Source organism: Bombina bombina, chromosome 3 (genome assembly GCF_027579735.1).
Source record: "Bombina bombina isolate aBomBom1 chromosome 3, aBomBom1.pri, whole genome shotgun sequence".
In the NCBI taxonomy this organism is placed as follows: Eukaryota; Metazoa; Chordata; class Amphibia; order Anura; family Bombinatoridae; genus Bombina; species Bombina bombina.
In genome coordinates, this window is record NC_069501.1 from 514944145 (window position 1) to 514967942 (window position 23798).

At 41.3% G+C, this 23798-nt stretch overlaps 1 protein-coding gene across 4 annotated transcripts in view; it reads left to right on the top strand.

Annotated features, from left to right (window-relative positions):
• Positions 1-23798, top strand: part of NAV1 (neuron navigator 1) — a 345632-nt gene that overhangs the window by 68481 nt on the left and 253353 nt on the right. For all 4 annotated transcript variants that reach the window (XM_053706924.1, XM_053706925.1, XM_053706926.1 and 1 more), the window contains exon 2: positions 1433-1535. In XM_053706924.1, the coding sequence (XP_053562899.1) occupies positions 1433-1535 (103 nt within the window). The remainder of the gene's footprint in view (positions 1-1432; positions 1536-23798) is intronic.

A 23798-nucleotide genomic window follows, 5' to 3' on the forward strand; every position in this document is an offset into this window, starting at 1 on the left:
TCAGCTCGAAGAGTTTCTGAACTATCTGCATTACAATGTGACTCACCTTATCTTGTGTTCCATGCTGATAAGGTGGTTTTGCGTACCAAGCCTGGGTTCCTACCTAAGGTTGTTACTAACAGGAATATCAATCAGGAAATTGTTGTTCCTTCTTTGTGTCCTAATCCTTCTTGTAAGAAGGAACGTCTGTTGCACAACTTGGACGTGGTTCGTGCTTTGAAATTTTATTTGCAGGCAACCAAAGATTTTCGTCAAACATCTTCTTTGTTTGTTGTCTATTCTGGAGAGCTTAGGGGTCAAAAGGATACGGCTACCTCTCTTTCCTTTTGGCTGAAAAGCATCATCCGTTTGGCTTATGAGACTGCTGGACAGCAGCCTCCTGAAAGGATTACAGCTCATTCTACTAGAGCGGTAGCTTCCACATGGGCTTTTAAAAATTATGCTTCTGTTGAACAGATTTGTAAGGCTGCGACTTGGTCTTCACTCCATACCTATTCAAAATTTTACAAATTTGATACTTTTGCTTCTTCAGAGGCTATTTTTGGAAGAGAGGTTTTGCAAGCAGTGGTGCCTTCCGTTTATGTTCCTGTCTTGTCCCTCCCTTCATCCGTGTCCTAAAGCTTTGGTATTGGTATCCCACAAGTAAGGATGAATCCGTGGACTCGGTACATCATGCAAAAGAAAACAAAATTTATGCTTACCTGATAAATTTCTTTCTTTTGCGATGTACCGAGTCCACGGCCCGCCCTGTCTATTCAAGACAGATGGTATTTTTTCTTAAAAACTTCAGTCACCTCTGTACCTTATAGTTTCTCCTTTTTCTTCCTTGGCCTTCGGTCGAATGACTGGGGGGTGGAGTTAAGGGGGAGCTATATAGACAGCTCTGCTGTGGTGCTCTCTTTGCCACTTCCTGTTAGGAAGGGTAATATCCCACAAGTAAGGATGAATCCGTGGACTCGGTACATCGCAAAAGAAAGAAATTTATCAGGTAAGCATAAATTTAGTTTTTTCTTTCATGATTCAGATAGAGCATGCAATTTTAAACAACTTTCAAATTTTCCTTTTATTATCAAATCTGCTTCATACTCTTTATAGCCTTTGCTGAAGAGTAAATCTAGGTAGGCTCAGGAGCAGCAATGCACTACTGGGAGCTAGCTGAACACAGCCAATGACAAGAGCCACTTTCTAGCTCCCAATATTGAATTGCTTCTGATCCTACCTAGGTATGCTTTCCAAAAAAGGCAAATGTTGTAACAGAAGTAAACTGGAAAGGCATTTAAGACTACTTGCTGTGCTGGAATCATAAAAGTTTAATTTTGACTCTACTAATATAACACTCAATATATATATATATATATATATATATATATATATATATTTAAATATAATATTGTTCTCATTACATCTGTTTTATTACTTTTGTTTATGGCAGACCCTGAGACTCAGCGTAAGAGGACAGTCCAGAATGTTTTGGATCTGAGACAGAACCTTGAGGAGACAATGTCAAGCTTGCGCGGTTCCCAGGTAACACACAGGTAGGTGTCATTTTATTTTCTACACCTTGTGGGAAACATGCAAGATTTTAAATTTGCTGCTACTAATAGGAAAGTAAAGTCTTAGAGATTGTAGGGCAGCTTATGGACTCATTTCTCACACTGTGATAAATAGGTTCTGGATACTCCAGGGCTTGTCCTCTTATTTTTAAAAATATTTTCCCTGGTTGAGATTCTTAAAAATGTAATAATTTATTTAGTATGATGAGGTTGAGAGAAAAGTTCTCCAAGTTTGGTCTTCACTCGCCGGCATGGAGACAAATCACAGAAAATCTTTGTGGCTTTTTTTTGAGCATTAGAATTTCGCATAACTAAAAATTCATTGAGGACCTCGCACTCCTGATGAGACTTCTTAGATTAAGTAACCAGAGTAGAGAGATTTAGATCATTGGGCTCTGTGAAAAAAACATTTTGTTGCTGGGAATCTAATCACTCTTTATATAACCTTAAAGTGATGGAAAACTTTACATGATATAAAATGAGGTCTTTAATGGATCACTTTTAATGAAGATGTGCTGTAACTTTTTAATCTAGCTGTGGCATTCTAATACACTGTGCTCCAGCCTCCAATCTTAAAAGAAAATATAATTTTTTTTTGGGGAGCCATTGGTTTGAACTGTTTTTTTTTGTTTTTTTAACATCTTTTTATTAGAGTTTTTAAGGGATGTACACTCAAAATCAAATCATATAGAAAAACAGGAAAATGTCTTCAATTTTTAACATTAAAAAGAAAAAAAGAAAATTGAAATCCTTATATCTTGACCACAAGAAGGCTTCCTCTTTGCATCTAAGCTGACAATTATCAGTCTACCTCTTGCTTACATAATATGAACCACATTTGCATTTATCTACTCACATCAGCTTGCTATGCTACATAATATCATTAATTGAATATATAAGCTTCTATAACAAAGACAAGAATAATACTTCAGTGAGCACATTATAGCAACTCCAAAACAAAGGAAGTAAGGCAATATGGTTTATCAACATCCCTAATCTGACTCTATTTTCAGAACTTATACTACAATCGATTAGGCTTTATCCACCTAATCCAGGTGAAATAGTCCATTACACAAGGTTATGGCTAGAATCATACTACATACTAATAGACACAATATGGCGTGAATACAATTGCACTTAATACATATCACAAAGTATAACACATAACGCAAAAAATAAAATAAAATAGTAATTTCCCTCTCCCTCTCCCCCTCCCAGCCATCCCGCCATGGTTTAATATTTAATGATTCATTCTAAATCCTCTGCATTAAACGCTCCACATAGTTACATGTAAGAAATGGGGCTAAAAACTGAGCTTGAGTATGCTTATCATATGTCTTTATAAGACTATACCACTTGTTACAGAATTTCTTTATACGCTGTTCAGTACCTGAGGTACAGTCAAATTGCTCCATTACAGCTTGCTTCAACAATAAGTTAATTAAATTATGGATTGATGGGGGCTTTTTTTTGAGCATTAGAATTTCGCATAACTAGATGAACAGTTCTCAAGCTGCAATTTGCTTTTCTAAAATTCATTGAGGACCTCGCACTCCTGATGAGACTTCTTAGATAAAGTAACCAGAGTAGACAGATTTAGATCATTGGGCTCTGTGAAAAAAACATTTTGTTGCTGGGAATCTAATCACTCTATATAACCTTAAAGTGATGGAAAACTTTACATGATATAAAATGAGGTATTTAATGGATCACTTTTAATGAAGATGTGCAGTAACTTTTTAATCTAGCTGTGGCATTCTAATACACTGTGCTCCAGCCTCCAATCTTAAAAGAAAATATAATTTCTCTTGTAAGAGGTATCGAGTCCACGGATTCATCCATACTTGTGGGATATTCTCCTTCCTAACAGGAAGTGGCAAAGAGAGCACCCACAGCAGAGCTGTCTATATAGCTCCTCCCTTAGCTCCGCCCCCCGTCATTCTCTCTGCCTGCTTAACTGCTAGGAAGGGTAAAGTGAGAGTGGTGACAAAAAAGTTAGTTTTTATTTTCTCAAGCAAAAGTTTGTTATTTTAAATGGTACCGGTGTGTACCATTTACTCTCTGGCAGAAAAGGGATGAAGATTTCTGCAAGGAGGATGATGATCTTAGCACTTCGTAACTAAGATCCACTGCTGTTCTCAGAAGGGCTGAAGAGTACAGGAAAACTTCAGTTGGGGGAATGGTTTGCAGGCTAAACTGCATTGAGGTATGTTGAGACTTTTTTTTTCTAGACAGACTGTGTTATTTCTAGAAAAGGCTGGCAATATCCCCATGAGGGAAAGGTAAGCTGTATTCAGAAAAAGAGGAATCCAAGCTTGCATAAAGGGCTCATTAGTTACTGGTGACACTGACAGGAAAAAACGTTTTAGTTTATTGCAAATATAACGTTTTTTGAGGGACTTTAAGGGGTCATTGTGGCTTGTTTAAGGGTTATTAACCCACATGGCTAGTTTAAGAAACACTCTGTTGTGTTTCTTTTAGGCCCCATAACATTAAGTGAGGTGGGAGGGGCCTATATTCGCACCGCAGTTGCGCAGTTTCTTTTCCTCAGAAACATCCAACTACTTCTCCAGAGGTTCCTACTGTGTTTGAGGGCTGTAAAGAGGTTTTTTTCTCCAACATAGGTGTGTCCGGTCCACGGCGTCATCCTTACTTGTGGGATATTCTCTTCCCCAACAGGAAATGGCAAAGAGCCCAGCAAAGCTGGTCACATGATCCCTCCTAGGCTCCGCCTACCCCAGTCATTCTCTTTGCCGTTGTACAGGCAACATCTCCACGGAGATGGCTTAGAGTTTTTTAGTGTTTAACTGTAGTTTTTATTATTCAATCAAGAGTTTGTTATTTTGAAATAGTGCTGGTATGTACTATTTACTCAGAAACAGAAAAGAGATGAAGATTTCTGTTTGTATGAGGAAAATGATTTTAGCAACCGTCACTAAAATCCATGGCTGTTCCACACAGGACTGTTGAGAGCAATTAACTTCAGTTGGGGGAACAGTGAGCAGTCTCTTGCTGCTTGAGGTATGACACATTCTAACAAGACGATGTAATGCTGGAAGCTGTCATTTTCCCTATGGGATCCGGTAAGCCATGTTTATTACGATCGTAAATAAGGGCTTCACAAGGGCTTATTAAGACTGTAGACTTTTTCTGGGCTAAATCGATTCATTATTAACACATATTTAGCCTTGAGGAATCATTTTATTTGGGTATTTTGATATAATAATATCGGCAGGCACTGTTTTAGACACCTTATTCTTTAGGGGCTTTCCCAAAGCATAGGCAGAGCCTCATTTTCGCGCCGGTGTTGCGCACTTGTTTTTGAGAGGCATGGCATGCAGTCGCATGTGAGAGGAGCTCTGATACTTAGAAAAGACTTTCTGAAGGCGTCATTTGGTATCGTATTCCCCTTTGGGCTTGGTTGGGTCTCAGCAAAGCAGATACCAGGGACTGTAAAGGGGTTAAAGTTCAAAACGGCTCCGGTTCCGTTATTTTAAGGGTTAAAGCTTCCAAATTTGGTGTGCAATACTTTTAAGGCTTTAAGACACTGTGGTGAAAATTTGGTGAATTTTGAACAATTCCTTCATGTTTTTTCGCAATTGCAGTAATAAAGTGTGTTCAGTTTAAAATTTAAAGTGACAGTAACGGTTTTATTTTAAAACGTTTTTTGTACTTTGTTATCAAGTTTATGCCTGTTTAACATGTCTGAACTACCAGATAGACTGTGTTCTGAATGTGGGGAAGCCAGAATTCCTATTCATTTAAATAAATGTGATTTATGTGACAATGACAATGATGCCCAAGATGATTCCTCAAGTGAGGGGAGTAAGCATGGTACTGCATCATTCCCTCCTTCGTCTACACGAGTCTTGCCCACTCAGGAGGCCCCTAGTACATCTAGCGCGCCAATACTCCTTACTATGCAACAATTAACGGCTGTAATGGATAATTCTGTCAAAAACATTTTAGCCAAAATGAACACTTATCAGCGTAAGCGCGACTGCTCTGTTTTAGATACTGAAGAGCATGACGACGCTGATAATAATGTTTCTGAAGGGCCCCTAACCCAGTCTGATGGGGCCAGGGAGGTTTTGTCTGAGGGAGAAATTACTGATTCAGGGAACATTTCTCAACATGCTGAACCTGATGTGATTACATTTAAATTTAAGTTGGAACATCTCCGCATTCTGCTTAAGGAGGTATTATCCACTCTGGATGATTGTGACAAGTTGGTCATCCCAGAGAAACTATGTAAAATGGACAAGTTCCTAGAGGTGCCGGGGCTCCCAGAAGCTTTTCCTATACCCAAGCGGGTGGCGGACATTGTTAATAAAGAATGGGAAAGGCCCGGTATTCCTTTCGTCCCTCCCCCCATATTTAAAAAATTGTTTCCTATGGTCGACCCCAGAAAGGACTTATGGCAGACAGTCCCCAAGGTCGAGGGAGCGGTTTCCACTTTAAACAAACGCACCACTATACCCATAGAGGATAGTTGTGCTTTCAAAGATCCTATGGATAAAAAATTAGAAGGTTTGCTTAAAAAGATGTTTGTTCAGCAGGGTTACCTTCTACAACCAATTTCATGCGTTGTCCCTGTCGCTACAGCCGCATGTTTCTGGTTCGATGAGCTGATAAAGGCGGTCGATAGTGATTCTCCTCCTTATGAGGAGATTATGGACAGAATCAATGCTCTCAAATTGGCTAATTCTTTTACCCTAGACGCCACTTTGCAATTGGCTAGGTTAGCGGCTAAGAATTCTGGGTTTGCTATTGTGGCGCGCAGAGCGCTTTGGTTGAAATCTTGGTCGGCTGATGCGTCTTCCAAGAACAAGCTACTTAACATTCCTTTCAAGGGGAAAACGCTGTTTGGCCCTGACTTGAAAGAGATTATCTCTGATATCACTGGGGGTAAGGGCCACGCCCTTCCTCAGGATCGGCCTTTCAAGGCAAAAAATAAACCTAATTTTCGTCCCTTTCGTAGAAACGGACCAGCCCAAAGTGCTACGTCCTCTAAGCAAGAGGGTAATACTTCTCAAGCCAAGCCAGCTTGGAGACCAATGCAAGGCTGGAACAAGGGAAAGCAGGCCAAGAAACCTGCCACTGCTACCAAGACAGCATGAAATGTTGGCCCCCGATCCGGGACCGGATCTGGTGGGGGGCAGACTCTCTCTCTTCGCTCAGGCTTGGGCAAGAGATGTTCTGGATCCTTGGGAGCTAGAAATAGTCTCCCAAGGTTATCTTCTGGAATTCAAGGGGCTTCCCCCAAGGGGGAGGTTCCACAGGTCTCAGTTGTCTTCAGACCACATAAAAAGACAGGCATTCTTACATTGTGTAGAAGACCTGTTAAAAATGGGAGTGATTCATCCTGTTCCATTAAGAGAACAAGGGATGGGGTTCTACTCCAATCTGTTCATAGTTCCCAAAAAAGAGGGAACGTTCAGACCAATCTTAGATCTCAAGATCTTAAACAAGTTTCTCAAGGTTCTATCGTTCAAGATGGAAACCATTCGAACTATTCTTCCTTCCATCCAGGAAGGTCAATTCATGACCACGGTGGATTTAAAGGATGCGTATCTACATATTCCTATCCACAAGGAACATCATCGGTTCCTAAGGTTCGCATTCCTGGACAAGCATTACCAGTTCGTGGCGCTTCCTTTCGGATTAGCCACTGCTCCAAGGATTTTCACAAAGGTACTAGGGTCCCTTCTAGCTGTGCTAAGACCAAGGGGCATTGCTGTAGTACCTTATTTGGACGACATTCTGATTCAAGCGTCGTCCCTTCCTCAAGCAAAGGCTCACACGGACATAGTCCTGGCCTTTCTCAGATCTCACGGATGGAAAGTGAACGTGGAAAAGAGTTCTCTATCTCCGTCAACAAGGGTTCCCTTCTTGGGAACAATAATAGACTCCTTAGAAATGAGGATATTTCTGACAGAGGCCAGAAAAACAAAGCTTCTAGACTCTTGTCGGATACTTCATTCCGTTCCTCTTCCTTCCATAGCTCAGTGCATGGAAGTGATCGGGTTGATGGTAGCGGCAATGGACATAGTTCCTTTTGCGCGCATTCATCTAAGACCATTACAACTGTGCATGCTCAGTCAGTGGAATGGGGATTATACAGACTTGTCTCCGAAGATACAAGTAAATCAGAGGACCAGAGACTCACTCCGTTGGTGGCTGTCCCTGGACAACCTGTCACAAGGGATGACATTCCGCAGACCAGAGTGGGTCATTGTCACGACCGACGCCAGTCTGATGGGCTGGGGCGCGGTCTGGGGATCCCTGAAAGCTCAGGGTCTTTGGTCTCGGGAAGAATCTCTTCTACCGATAAATATTCTGGAACTGAGAGCGATATTCAATGCTCTCAAGGCTTGGCCTCAGCTAGCGAGGGCCAAGTTCATACGGTTTCAATCAGACAACATGACAACTGTTGCGTACATCAACCATCAGGGGGGAACAAGGAGTTCCCTAGCGATGGAAGAAGTGACCAAAATCATTCTATGGGCGGAGTCTCACTCCTGCCACCTGTCCGCTATCCACATCCCAGGAGTGGAAAATTGGGAAGCGGATTTTCTGAGTCGTCAGACATTGCATCCGGGGGAGTGGGAACTCCATCCGGAAATCTTTGCCCAAGTCACTCAGCTGTGGGGCATTCCAGACATGGATCTGATGGCCTCTCGTCAGAACTTCAAAGTTCCTTGCTACGGGTCCAGATCCAGGGATCCCAAGGCGGCTCTAGTGGATGCACTAGTAGCACCTTGGACCTTCAAACTAGCTTATGTGTTCCCGCCGTTTCCTCTCATCCCCAGGCTGGTAGCCAGGATCAATCAGGAGAGGGCGTCGGTGATCTTGATAGCTCCTGCGTGGCCACGCAGGACTTGGTATGCAGATCTGGTGAATATGTCATCGGCTCCACCTTGGAAGCTACCTTTGAGACGAGACCTTCTTGTTCAGGGTCCGTTCAAACATCCGAACCTGGTTTCACTCCAGCTGACTGCTTGGAGATTGAACGCTTGATCTTATCGAAGCGAGGGTTCTCAGATTCTGTTATCGATACTCTTGTTCAGGCCAGAAAGCCTGTAACTAGAAAGATTTACCACAAAATTTGGAAAAAATATATCTGTTGGTGTGAATCTAAAGGATTCCCTTGGGACAAGGTTAAGATTCCTAAGATTCTATCCTTCCTTCAAGAAGGATTGGAAAAAGGATTATCTGCAAGTTCCCTGAAGGGACAGATTTCTGCCTTGTCTGTGTTACTTCACAAAAAGCTGGCAGCTGTGCCAGATGTTCAAGCCTTTGTTCAGGCTCTGGTTAGAATTAAGCCTGTTTACAAACCTTTGACTCCTCCTTGGAGTCTCAATTTAGTTCTTTCAGTTCTTCAGGGGGTTCCGTTTGAACCCTTACATTCCGTTGATATTAAGTTATTATCTTGGAAAGTTTTGTTTTTAGTTGCAATTTCTTCTGCTAGAAGAGTTTCAGAATTATCTGCTCTGCAGTGTTCTCCTCCTTATCTGGTGTTCCATGCAGATAAGGTGGTTTTACGTACTAAACCTGGTTTTCTTCCAAAAGTTGTTTCTAACAAAAACATTAACCAGGAGATTATCGTACCTTCTCTGTGTCCGAAACCAGTTTCAAAGAAGGAACGTTTGTTGCACAATTTGGATGTTGTTCGCGCTCTAAAATTCTATTTAGAAGCTACAAAGGATTTTAGACAAACATCTTCCTTGTTTGTTGTTTATTCCGGTAAAAGGAGAGGTCAAAAAGCAACTTCTACCTCTCTCTCTTTTTGGATTAAAAGCATCATCAGATTGGCTTACGAGACTGCCGGACGGCAGCCTCCCGAAAGAATCACAGCTCATTCCACTAGGGCTGTGGCTTCCACATGGGCCTTCAAGAACGAGGCTTCTGTTGATCAGATATGTAGGGCAGCGACTTGGTCTTCACTGCACACTTTTACCAAATTTTACAAGTTTGATATTTTTGCTTCTTCTGAGGCTATTTTTGGGAGAAAGGTTTTGCAAACCGTGGTGCCTTCCATTTAGGTGACCTGATTTGCTCCCTCCCTTCATCCGTGTCCTAAAGCTTTGGTATTGGTTCCCACAAGTAAGGATGACGCCGTGGACCGGACACACCTATGTTGGAGAAAACAGAATTTATGTTTACCTGATAAATTACTTTCTCCAACGGTGTGTCCGGTCCACGGCCCGCCCTGGTTTTTTTAATCAGGTCTGATCATTTATTTTCTTTAACTACAGTCACCACGGTACCATATGGTTTCTCCTATGCAAATATTCCTCCTTAACGTCGGTCGAATGACTGGGGTAGGCGGAGCCTAGGAGGGATCATGTGACCAGCTTTGCTGGGCTCTTTGCCATTTCCTGTTGGGGAAGAGAATATCCCACAAGTAAGGATGACGCCGTGGACCGGACACACCGTTGGAGAAAGTAATTTATCAGGTAAACATAAATTCTGTTTTCCCCACAAATCATTCCTAAAGGGCAGGTAGGCGCCACAGCAGAGCTGTGGCAAGGTGCTAAACGTTATTTTTACCGGTTTTGACGTTTTTTCAATCCAGTTTTTACATTAAGGGGTTAATTGTTTTTTTGCATAGTTGTGCAAAGTTACTAAGGCTTTATGATGCTACTGTAAAAATTTCGTTTTGTTTACTGTTTTTTTACACTGTTTTGCAGAGTTTGTGCAGCTTTTTTTCTCTTAAAGGCACAGTACCGTTTTTGTCTAATTGTTATTTACTTTGATTAAAGTGTTTAATGAAGATGTGCTGTAACTTTTTAATCTAGCTGTGGCATTCTAATACACTGTGCTCCAGCCTCCAATCTTAAAAGAAAATATAATTTTTTTTTGGGGAGCCATTGGTTTGAACTGTTTTTTTTTGTTTTTTTAACATCTTTTTATTAGAGTTTTTAAGGGATGTACACTCAAAATCAAATCATATAGAAAAACAGGAAAATGTCTTCAATTTTTAACATTAAAAAGAAAAAAAGAAAATTGAAATCCTTATATCTTGACCACAAGAAGGCTTCCTCTTTGCATCTAAGCTGACAATTATCAGTCTACCTCTTGCTTACATAATATGAACCACATTTGCATTTATCTACTCACATCAGCTTGCTATGCTACATAATATCATTAATTGAATATATAAGCTTCTATAACAAAGACAAGAATAATACTTCAGTGAGCACATTATAGCAACTCCAAAACAAAGGAAGTAAGGCAATATGGTTTATCAACATCCCTAATCTGACTCTATTTTCAGAACTTATACTACAATCGATTAGGCTTTATCCACCTAATCCAGGTGAAATAGTCCATTACACAAGGTTATGGCTAGAATCATACTACATACTAATAGACACAATATGGCGTGAATACAATTGCACTTAATACATATCACAAAGTATAACACATAACGCAAAAAATAAAATAAAATAGTAATTTCCCTCTCCCTCTCCCCCACCCAGCCATCCCGCCATGGTTTAATATTTAATGATTCATTCTAAATCCTCTGCATTAAACGCTCCACATAGTTACATGTAAGAAATGGGGCTAAAAACTGAGCTTGAGTATGCTTATCATATGTCTTTATAAGACTATACCACTTGTTACAGAATTTCTTTATACGCTGTTCAGTACCTGAGGTACAGTCAAATTGCTCCATTACAGCTTGCTTCAACAATAAGTTAATTAAATTATGGATTGATGGGGGCTTTTTTTTGAGCATTAGAATTTCGCATAACTAGATGAACAGTTCTCAAGCTGCAATTTGCTTTTCTAAAATTCATTGAGGACCTCGCACTCCTGATGAGACTTCTTAGATAAAGTAACCAGAGTAGACAGATTTAGATCATTGGGCTCTGTGAAAAAAACATTTTGTTGCTGGGAATCTAATCACTCTATATAACCTTAAAGTGATGGAAAACTTTACATGATATAAAATTAGGTATTTAATGGATCACTTTTAATGAAGATGTGCAGTAACTTTTTAATCTAGCTGTGGCATTCTAATACACTGTGCTCCAGCCTCCAATCTTAAAAGAAAATATAATTTCTCTTGTAAGAGGTATCGAGTCCACGGATTCATCCATACTTGTGGGATATTCTCCTTCCTAACAGGAAGTGGCAAAGAGAGCACCCACAGCAGAGCTGTCTATATAGCTCCTCCCTTAGCTCCGCCCCCCCCGTCATTCTCTCTGCCTGCTTAACTGCTAGGAAGGGTAAAGTGAGAGTGGTGACAAAAAAGTTAGTTTTTATTTTCTCAAGCAAAAGTTTGTTATTTTAAATGGTACCGGTGTGTACCATTTACTCTCTGGCAGAAAAGGGATGAAGATTTCTGCAAGGAGGATGATGATCTTAGCACTTCGTAACTAAGATCCACTGCTGTTCTCAGAAGGGCTGAAGAGTACAGGAAAACTTCAGTTGGGGGAATGGTTTGCAGGCTAAACTGCATTGAGGTATGTTGAGACTTTTTTTTTCTAGACAGACTGTGTTATTTCTAGAAAAGGCTGGCAATATCCCCATGAGGGAAAGGTAAGCTGTATTCAGAAAAAGAGGAATCCAAGCTTGCATAAAGGGCTCATTAGTTACTGGTGACACTGACAGGAAAAAACGTTTTAGTTTATTGCAAATATAACGTTTTTTGAGGGACTTTAAGGGGTCATTGTGGCTTGTTTAAGGGTTATTAACCCACATGGCTAGTTTAAGAAACACTCTGTTGTGTTTCTTTTAGGCCCCATAACATTAAGTGAGGTGGGAGGGGCCTATATTCGCACCGCAGTTGCGCAGTTTCTTTTCCTCAGAAACATCCAACTACTTCTCCAGAGGTTCCTACTGTGTTTGAGGGCTGTAAAGAGGTTTTTTTCCCCACAAATCATTCCTAAAGGGCAGGTAGGCGCCACAGCAGAGCTGTGGCAAGGTGCTAAACGTTATTTTTACCGGTTTTGACGTTTTTTCAATCCAGTTTTTACATTAAGGTGTTAATTGTTTTTTTGCATAGTTGTGCAAAGTTACTAAGGCTTTATGATGCTACTGTAAAAATTTCGTTTTGTTTACTGTTTTTTTACACTGTTTTGCAGAGTTTGTGCAGCTTTTTTTCTCTTAAAGGCACAGTACCGTTTTTGTCTAATTGTTATTTACTTTGATTAAAGTGTTTTCCAAGCTTGCTTGTTACATTACTAGCCTGTTTAACATGTCTGACACCAAGGAAAATCCTTGTTCAATGTGTTTAGAAGCCATTGTGGAACCCCCTCTTAGAATGTGTCCCACTTGCACTGATATGTCTATAAATTATAAAGAGCATATTTTAAGCACTTCAAAATATTGCAATAGATGAAAATGAGGGTTTGACATCTAGCTCTCCCCAAGTGTCTCAACCAGTAACGCCTGCACAAGTGACGCCAAGTACCTCTAGTGCGTCGTATTCATTTACTTTACAAGACATGGCCACAGTTATGAATAAAACCCTCACAGAGGTTTTCTCTAAACTGCCTGGTTTACAAGGAAAGCGTGACAGCTCTGGGTTAAGAACAAATGCTGAGCCGTCTGACGCTTTAGTAGCCATATCCGATATACCCTCACAATGTTCTGAAATAGGGGTAAGGGATTTGTTATCTGAGGGATAGATTTCTGATTCAGGAAAGACGCTCCCTCAGACAGATTCTGATATGACGGCCTTTAAATTTAAGCTTGAACACCTCCGCTTATTGCTCAAGGAGGTATTAGCTACTCTAGATGATTGTGACACTATAGTGGTCCCAGAGAAATTGTGTAAAATGGACAGATACTTAGAGGTTCCTGTTTACACTGATGTTTTTCCAGTCCCTAAGAGGATTGTGACTATTGTTACTAAGGAGTGGGATAGACCAGGTATTCCGTTCGCTCCCCCTCCTGTTTTTAAGAAAATGTTTCCCATATCTGACACCATGCGGGACTCGTGGCAGACGGTTCCTAAGGTGGAGGGAGCTATTTCTACTCTTGCTAAGCGTACAACTATACCTATCGAAGACAGTTGTGCTTTCAAAGATCCTATGGATAAAAAATTAGAGAGTCCCCTAAAGAAAATTTTTGTTCATCAAGGTTTTCTTCTCCAACCTATTGCGTGCATTGTTCCTGTAACTACTGCAGCTGCTTTCTGGTTTGAGGCTCTAGAGGAGGCTCTCCAGATGGAGACTCCATTAGAGGATATTATGGATAGAATTAAGGCCCTTAAGTTGGCTAATTCTTTCATTACAGATGCCTCTTTCCAAATGGCTAAATTAGCGGCAAAGAATTCAGGTTTTGCCATTTTAGCACGCAGGGCATTATGGCTTAAGTCCTGGTCTGCTAATGTGTCAACAAAATCTAAACTGTTGAACATCCCTTTCAAAGGAAAGACCCTATTCGGGCCTGAACTGAAAGAGATTATTTCAGACATCACTGGAGGGAAAGGCCATGCCCTCCCTCAGGATAAAACAAATAAAATGAGGACCAAACAAAATAATTTTCGTTCCTTTCGGAACTTCAAGGGTGGTCCCGCTTCAGCTTACCCTGCAGCAAAGCAAGAGGGGAATTCTGCCCAATCCAAGTCAGTCTGGAGACCTAACCAGGCTTGGAACAAAGGTAAACAGGCTAAGAAGCTTGCTTCTGCCTCTAAGACAGCATGAAGGGGTAGCCCCCGATCCGGGACCGGATCTAGTAGGGGGCAGGCTCTCTCTCTTCGCTCAGGCTTGGGCAAGAGATTTTCACGATTCCTGGGCTTTAGAAATTGTGTCCCAGGGATATCTTCTGGACTTCAAAGAATCCCCCCCAAGGGGGAGATTTCACATTTCTCAATTGTCTGCAAACCAGACAAAGAGAGAGGCGTTCTTACAATGTGTAGAAGACCTACATACCATGGGAGTGATCCGCCCAGTTCCAAGAGCGGAACAAGGGCTAGGTTTTTACTCCAACCTGTTTGTGGTTCCCAAAAAAGAGGGAACTTTCAGACCAATCTTGGATCTCAAAATTCTAAACAAATTCCTCAGAGTACCATCTTTCAAGATGGAGACTATTCGGACTATTCTTCCTCTGATCCAGGAGGGTCAATATATGACTACCGTGGACTTAAAGGATGCGTATCTACACATCCCTATTCACAGAGATCATCATCAATTCCTCAGATTCGCCTTTCTGGACAGGCATTACCAGTTTGTGGCCCTTCCCTTCGGGTTGGCCACGGCTCCCAGAATTTTCACAATGGTGCTAGGGTCCCTTTTGGCGGTTCTAAGACCGCGGTGTATAGCAGTGGTGCCTTATCTAGATGACATCTTAATTCAGGCGTCGACTTTCCAGCTAGCCAAGTCTCACACGGACATCGTGTTGGCTTTTCTGAGATCTCACGGGTGGAAGGTGAACATGAAAGAGTTCTCTCGTCCCTCTCACAAGAGTTTCCTTCCTAGGGACTCTCATAGACTCGGTAGAAATGAAAATATTTCTGATGGAGGTCAGAAAATTAAAACTTTTAATCACTTGCCGAGCTCTTCATTCCATTCCTCGTCCATCAGTGGCTCAATGTATGGAGGTAATCGGACTCACGGTAGTGGCAATGGACATAGTTCCTTATGCCCGCCTACACCTCATACCACTGCAACTATGCATGCTCAAACAGTGGAATGAGGATTATGCAGATTTATCTCCTCAACTGCATCTGGACCAGGAGACCAGAGATTCTCTTCTCTGGTGGTTGTCTCAGGACCACCTGTCTCAAGGAATGTGTTTCCGCAGGCCAGAGTGGCTTATAGTAACGACAGATGCAAGCCTGCTAGGCTGGGGTGCAGTCTGGAAATCACTGAAAGCACAGGGCTTATGGTCTCGGGAGGAAACTCTCTTCCCGATAAACATTCTAGAACTGAGAGCGATATTCAATGCGCTTCAGGCGTGGGTTCAGCTAGCTGCGGCCAAATTCATCAGATTTCAGTCGGAAAACATCACGACTGTAGCTTATATCAATCATCAAGGAGGAACACTGAGTTCTCTAGCGATGATGGAGGTAACCAAAATAATCCGATGGGCGGAGGGTCACTCTTGCCATCTCTCAGCAATCCATATCCCAGGGGTAGAGAACTGGGAGGCGGATTTCCTAAGTCGTCAAACTTTTCATCCAGGGGAGTGGGAACTCCATCCGGAGGTATTTGCCCAGCTGACTCAGCTATGGGGCACACCAGAATTGGATCTGATGGCGTCCCGACAGAACGCCAAACTTCCTCGTTACGTGTCCAGGTCCCGGGATCCCCAGGCGGTACTGATAAATGTTTTAGCAGCCTGGTCCTTCAATCTGGCTTATGTATTTCCACCGTTTCCTCTCCTCCCACGTCTGGTTGCCAGAATCAAGCAGGAGAGAGCTTCAGTGATTCTGATAGCGCCTGCGTGACCACGCAGGACTTGGTATGCAGACCTGGTGGACATGTCATCTGTTCCACCGTGGACTCTGCCAATGAGGCAGGACCTTCTAATCCAAGGTCAATTCAAGCATCCAAATCTAATTTCTCTGTGTCTGACTGCTTGGAGATTGAACGCCTGATTCTATCAAAGCGTGGTTTCTCTGAGTCGGTCATTGATACCCTGATTCAAGCTAGAAAGCCTGTCACCAGGAAAATCTATCATAAGATTTGGCGCAAATATCTTTGTTGGTGTGAATCCAAGGGTTACTCATGGAGTAAGATTAGGATTCCTAGAATATTGTCCTTTCTCCAAGAAGGATTGAAGAAGGGGTTATCAGCTAGTTCCTTAAAAGGACAAATTTCTGCTTTGTCTATTCTTTTACACAAACGTCTGGCAGATGTCCCAGACGTTCAAGTGTTTAGTCAGGCCTTGTCAGGATCAAGCCTGTATTTAAACTTGTTGCTCCGCCATGGAGCCTAAGCTTGGTTCTTAAAGTTCTTCAAGGGGTTCCGTTTGAACCTATTCATTCCATAGATATTAAGCTTCTATCTTGGAAAGTTTTGTTTTTAGTAGCTATCTCTTCGGCTCGAAGAGTTTCTGAGTTATCTGCTTTACCGTGTGACTCACCTTACCTTGTTTTCCATGCAGATAAGGTGGTTTTGCGTACCAAACCTGGGTTTCTTCCTAAGGTTGTTTCTAATAGGAATATCAATCAGGAGATTTTTGTTCCTTCTCTGTGTCCTAATCCTTCATCAAAGAAGGAACGTCTGTTGCACAATCTTGATGTGGTTCGTGCTTTAAAGTTCTACTTACAAGCAACTAAAGATTTCCGTCAAACATCTTCATTGTTTGTTGTTTATTCTGGTAAACGGAGAGGTCAAAAGGCTATGGCTACCTCTCTTTCCTTTTGGCTGAAAAGCATCATCCGTTTGGCTTATGAGACTGCTGGCCAGCAGCCTCCTGAAAGAATTACAGCTCATTCTACTAGAGCAGTGGCTTCCACATGGGCTTTTAAAAATGAGGCTTCTGTTGAACAGATTTGTAAGGCGGCGACTTGGTCTTTTTCCAAATTTTACACATTCGATACTTTTGCTTCTTCGGAGGCTATTTTTGGGAGAAAGGTTTTACAAGCAGTGGTGCCTTCCGTTTAGGGTACCTGTCTTGTCCCTCCCTTCATCCGTGTCCTAAAGCTTTGGTATTGGTATCCCACAAGTATGGATGAATCCGTGGACTCGATACATCTTACAAGAGAAAACAGAATTTATGCTTACCTGATAAATTTCTTTCTCTTGTGATGTATCAAGTCCACGGCCCGCCCTGTCTGTTTAAAACAGGTAGTATATTTTTATTTTAAAAAACTTCAGTCACCTCTGCACCCTATAGTTTCTCCTTTTTCTTCCTAGCCTTCGGACGAATGACTGGGGGGCTGAGCTAAGGGAGGAGCTATATAGACAGCTCTGCTGTGGGTGCTCTCTTTGCCACTTCCTGTTAGGAAGGAGAATATCCCACAAGTATGGATGAATCCGTGGATACATCACAAGAGAAAGAAATTTATCAGGTAAGCATAAATTATGTTTTTTTTTTGGGAGCCAATGGTTTGAACTGTTGAACTTCAGTTGGTGCTCTAGCTACAAAAAAGTGTTGTATGGCTAGAACACCGATTGGAGAACAGTTCAAACTGTTAGCTCACAAAAACCCCCCACAGAAAGCAAGGGGGTATTAGCATGGAATGGTTTGATTAAAAGGTATGTTACAGCTCATCCTCATTAGAAGTGATCAATTAAAGTCCATCTAAAATATTGCTTAGATTCCAGACCTGATTTTAAAATATGTAAAGTTTACCATCACTTTAACTCTCGTCATTAACAATTTTGTAGAAAAAAAACAATGCTCCTGCATAAACTTTATATTCTTTATAAACGGATTCATAAAAAAGCAATCATACTGCCTAGTTTCTAAGTTGAACAGATCCTATTTGGCTTACCTCTGCTCTACTTCCAGTCCCCTTATTAATTTGGTAGCCATTCTCTGTACAATTTCTTGTTCTATTATGCCTGTTTTAAAGGTATATGAAAAGTACTTCTTTATTTAAAAAAATATATATGTTAAATCAAAATAAACATAAAAAAAAAAAAGATTTTCTTCTTAAACAGGAAGAGTCCACAGCTGCATTCATTACTTTTGGGAATTCAGAAGCTGGCCACCAGGAGGAGGCAAAGACACCCCAGCCAAAGGCTTCAAATACCTCCTCCACTTCCCTCATCCCCCAGTCATTCTTTGCCTTTTGTCACAGGAGGTTGGCAGAGAAGTGTCAGAAGTTCGAGTTAAGTCTCTTATGGAGGGTAGTAATCTTCGAAATGGGACTGGAGTTTTAAGTACTCCTGTCAGCCTCTCAGTGAGAGCATGGATGAAAGTTAGAGTCCGTAGATGCAGGGAGAGTTTTTCTGCAAAACCATCCTGACTCATATTAATAGCTCCTTGGCAATCAGCATTGACAAGTTTCGCTGCCTGCCTTTGTTCACTCAAGTCCATGTCAGAAGCGAGGCTACTATCTGTCACACTTGAAGGGCCGTGTTCCTGTTCCACGGCGTAGATTGTCTCATTTTACTTCATTATGTGAATGTGATGTTAACATAAAGGTTGGGTCCCAGTGGGACTCCCTTTTATCTTAAAATAAAGAATCATGGGTTAATATCCCCTAAGGGGGGTTATTGAACAGGGGGGACTTTAATCATGTTTGTTATGTGGTTCTATCTGCTTATGTGTAGTAATACTTTAGGCTCATGGCTTTTCGGAACATTAATGGCCTTATCGCCATGTGGCGCAATCTTTGGATTTGTGCTCTACTTTATGACTTACACGGTGCACCTCGTGACCGGGTACGGTTACGTTGCTTTTTCACTTCCGTATGCTGACTGTGTGGCGACAGAGAGAGTCTGCGCGTTGGTTGTCTGGTTCACAGGAGGTGGTGAGTGCCCCAGCCATTGGGGGTGTAAAGAAGTGTCAGTTACTGTTTGTCATTTTTGTAATCCCATGATGGAGGATTCAGAGGTTTTAGACACGGATATCTCTGATGCGGAGAATGCGTCTTGTGATGAATATGAAATGGCCCGGGATTATTAGTGCCCATCAGTTATGTTCCGATTGCCGTTCCAGAGTACTCTCTTCTCCCGATTCAGGGTCCTCAGAGTGCGTTGAGCCATCCGCCCCGAGGATGCTAGGTCCTGTGAGGCGCGTGCCCCAGAAACTCCCTTTGCTACGCAGGCAGGTTTCCCTTTGGTCTTTACGTTTGTCGATCCAGCAAGCGATAATTTGCTTTCCGCTATAGGTTGGCAAGTCTTTGTGTCCTACTAAGACATGTTTTGGCGTTGCTAGAGGATCCCAGTCCTAGTGGGCCGAGGGATTCGATGCCTTAGATGCCGGATGGCAACCTGGATAGACGGTTGGGGATGAAGCTAATCTCCTTGTCTCCATTTTTTCTTTATTTATGTATCGGTTCCAGTTCTGAGTTTGGGTGAAGGGGACCTTCTAATCGGCAGGTCCGGTTGGGCGTAACCTTTTTTCCCTTGGGCGTTCAACCACGGGTGCTGCCTTACTTTTATTTAGACCTGGATAGGATGTATTTGATTTAATTTGTATAAAGCTCATGGCTGATATAACTTTTGTTGAGAACGTTCTTTCTCTGGAACCGATACTTGCAATTTTTTTTTTTTTTAATAAATTTTTATTGAGGTTATTAGCATGACAACTTCAAAATAAGACAAACCCAACAGGTTACAATAGGTGTACATAAACATTCACTTAGATTATAATAACGTTAATGAGCACTACAGTAACTTATATAGTCACATGTAAATTAGGAATATTTCCTAAGAAAAACCAGAGTGAGCACACGTAATATAGTGTAACAAGCTAACCTAAAACCTAATTTTATATTTGAAAGTATCTCCCTCTCCTAATGTGATATGCCACTTCTGGACTCATTTAACCCTATATGTTATCTAAAGGGAGTAAAATGTTGAAAGCGGTCTCTCTCGGACCAATGAAAAAGTAACGGAAAATTCTCAACTGCTAAACCCAATGGAAAATTTTAAAAATAGTAAATTCAGTAATAACTTCTCTCATCTCCATTGCGATAACATCTTTTACGTAGAGTATGATAGCATGATATAAGTGTAACCTAAACTCACTACTATACAATTTTGATTATGACATCAAATCGTTTAGGCTTATATAAGCTAAATACTCTAAATTTATGACAGAAAATAGATTGGAATAGCGGTCTAATGATACAAACGGTCACTCTTGGACCTATGGGAGCTTAAAGTGATGGTAAACTCTCCCCTTTTTAAAATCAGATCTGGAATGTAAGCGCTATTTTAGATGGAGTTTAATTCATTAGCTGTAATGAAGATGCAGTATAACTTACTTTTTAATATAGATATGAAATTCAAATACTGCATGCTCCTCCGCCCACTTCAAAAGTAAAATTTTCTGTGAGCTAACAGATTGAATTGTTGTCTAATCAGCGCTCTCCCTATCTGGCACTTTTATTGTAGCTAGAGCATTGATTGGAGAGTAATTCAATCATTTAGCCGACAGGAAAATTGACTTTTGAAGTGGGTGGTGTAACGTGGGGTATTTGAATCTCGTATCTATATTAATAACTAAGTTATAGCGTATCTTCATTGCACATGATGAATAAAACTCATCTAAAATAGCGCTTACATTCCAGATCTGATTTTAAAAAGGAGAAAGTTTACCATCACTTTAAGATATATCCAAGTAAAAAAAACAACATAGTTAGTGAGTAGCTTAAACAATAGTATACTAATACAATTAGAACTAAAATGATAAACGGTCTTTATTAAACCATGACATATAATTAGTTTGGAATAGAGGACCAAAGCCGCTCTCTAAATAACCCAGCCTTACTACTGGGAATATAAGATCTCCCCCTATCCAATGTGAATATATTATTATGAAATATCTAAATAGGTGTAAAAATGAAATATTCACCAATCTAGGCGTAATACATTGACCAGAGGAGTACCGCCGCTGAAAATTGAAATAAGGGGGGCGGGGGGGGGGGGAGAAGTGCAGATCAGAGAGGAACCACACTATATATAAAAAGAAAGTGGTAATGATATAAGATGCCATCAGCCAATATGGGGGGCCTTGTGACTCCATGGGATCTAATACTTGGTAGTTATTATAGTAGGTCTCAAGTTCCTAGTTGCGTCATATAAGGGTCACTTTTAAATATATTACAGTATACCTACCCAACATAATTTATGGCTATGCAGTATTTAACTAACCCTTTTTTTATAGGCATATGATTACATGGTATAGGCAGACCAATCACATGGGATATTTACAAAGATTAATTCTGCCCCCAGTCATGGACCGTATACCCAAGGGCAAGAGTGTAATAATATTAAAGACGCAATCCTTAGTGATAAACTAAATGTTCAAAATAGGCGATAAGTCCAAAACCCATAAACCCCTATGTACTATTATGTAACCATCTGTAGTATTTTGGTTTATCAGGTAAAGAGCGTATTGCTAGCTACATTTGCATAAAATAGATTAATAAGATAGCTAAGTTGTGATCCCCATGGAATATCAGATTTATAACATACAGTAATGTGGCGATAGTAGGCCGCCGCCTGTTCTATTTAACAGTTGTGGAGGTTTGCTATGAAAATATGTTTGTCGCCCTGAAATTTCTTTCCAATACATGGATGCACAGTATAGCCTGCTCTATTTCAAAGGCAGAAATGAATGCTCTATATAAGTATCTCCTAGCTTTAAGTATGCTGTACAGGGGTACATAGTTACCTATGCAAGTGGGGAAACAGGACTGTTGACTACATAACTAGTTATAGTTATCAGCATATTTATGAAGTGATAGAAGAAATTACTTAGCAGCAATGCACAGTTAACCCTCGTCAAAACATCCTCCAATATTGATCATTATAAATGTATGCAGTATCACCTATGAAATTGGTTCTACATATTGGAATATATGAGAGTCAGTCATGGAGTAAATCCTGAAGTATATAGAGTGACAGTACTCAGTTCATATGAAGACAGATCTTGGGTCTCTAGGTCTTCTGAGAGACAGTGACCCCCCAACACTAAGGACACAAGAGTCACTTATCCAATCCCCAGTCTATGAGGAATCTCTGTCTTCGGCTCTATACCTGAGATTTCCAGAGAGCTATGGCCATCTCCCACATTCTCCAAAATTGCCCGGGTAATCGTCAGTATGAGCAGTAGTTTGCCCCTCAACCGATCGTTGCCCTGTGGTTTTATTGGGCTGACGAACCAATGAGCACCTGTAGCCATGTTCCCCACCAAGTACACCTTACTTGCCAAAGCTCTATCTCCGACGACTGGGGTAATGGCCAAAGAGCTCCCGCCGCCATCCTCAACAAGTCAGCTGTCTCCCTCGGCTCTGAAGGATGTCTGTCAATGAAGGTGTTGGAGTCCGGATTCCCTGAGAGGACTAGCACCTTCTGTGGAGTATTAGGTTGGTGAACGTCAATGTACGAATGGCAAGCACCATTTTCAGATTCAAATCTTCGCGGTGGAGAGGAGGAGAAAGCAGCCGACAAATTAGCCTTATACTGTAGCTTCTTAGTGTGGGATCCGTTTTTCGCTCCTATAATACACCATTCTGTAGCGAGCGTTTCTTGTAGCTTGAAGGAGTAAAAATCTAGCTTTGTTTCTAACTGTTGCAATAAGAGAGTGACAGTCGCCATCTTGATAGAGGTTCAGCTCTATTATGGTTTGATAGGTCTTTTGCGTAGCTATGTTTGAGAGCAAAACTGTAAATTTTGCCACCGATGAGCTATATTATTGATTTATTCTCCATTCTATGATAAGCATTGTCACATGGCTGATCTTCAGCAAAAAAGTAAGATCCCCTTTAAACTGCTGTTCTTCCAGCCCTTCCTTAGCTCAATAACCGCTGTTATGCCATCCGAGATGCTGAATCATATAGATTTAGTAATGATTTTTAAGAATAACAGCTGTTATAAAGGATATAAAGTCAGGAGCTTCAACTGAACACGTCTTGCTCCATGAATGGCTAGCTCCGCCCCCGATAATTGCAATTTTGTGGTTGCATGGTCACTTCCTCGGAAGTTGCACACTTTGGTTAAGTCCGAGGTTATGTTTCTAGGTCATATTATCGAGCCTTCGGGTCGATTTTTCTTGGACCTTAGACAGATTCTGGGGTTCTCTTGTACCAGGCAGGTACTGGTCGGGCGCTGTCTACTGTTTCATAGGTTCATGTTACCCTTGTGGTGCGGATTAGTCTTTTGGCTTTAAAAAAAAGAGAAGTTATCTCTTACGGCCTAGTGTTATGGATTCCGGACTCTGATTCTACAACAATGTTTAGGGCCTGGGGCGTGGATCCAACGCTTCTGGTAGGAAGGTTGTGTGCTCCGATATGAGTTGTTTTTTTCTGCGATATTGCTTGAGATGCGTGACCGACTTTTTCAGACGCTAGTTATTCCATTTCAAGGATGTCAGGAGACCGATCCTGCAGGGATCTCTGGAGACTGTCGTCTTCTCCAGATAATAACCTTTTAAATCTCGGGTGCTACCTGTTAATCTTATTGCAGATCTAGCCTTTGGGCTTGAGGGTAGTAGGTTTGGGGTCAGTTACAGTCTTTTCGCCTGTCTGAGGTCAGGAAACTGACCATTTAGCCTTTCAGCGTGGGGTCAGGTCATCTGGCCTGTCTACATGGATTACCTTGTGATCCAAGGGTACTGGTGGCCCTTTTCTAAACCGGTCAGGAGTTCTTTTCAGACTCG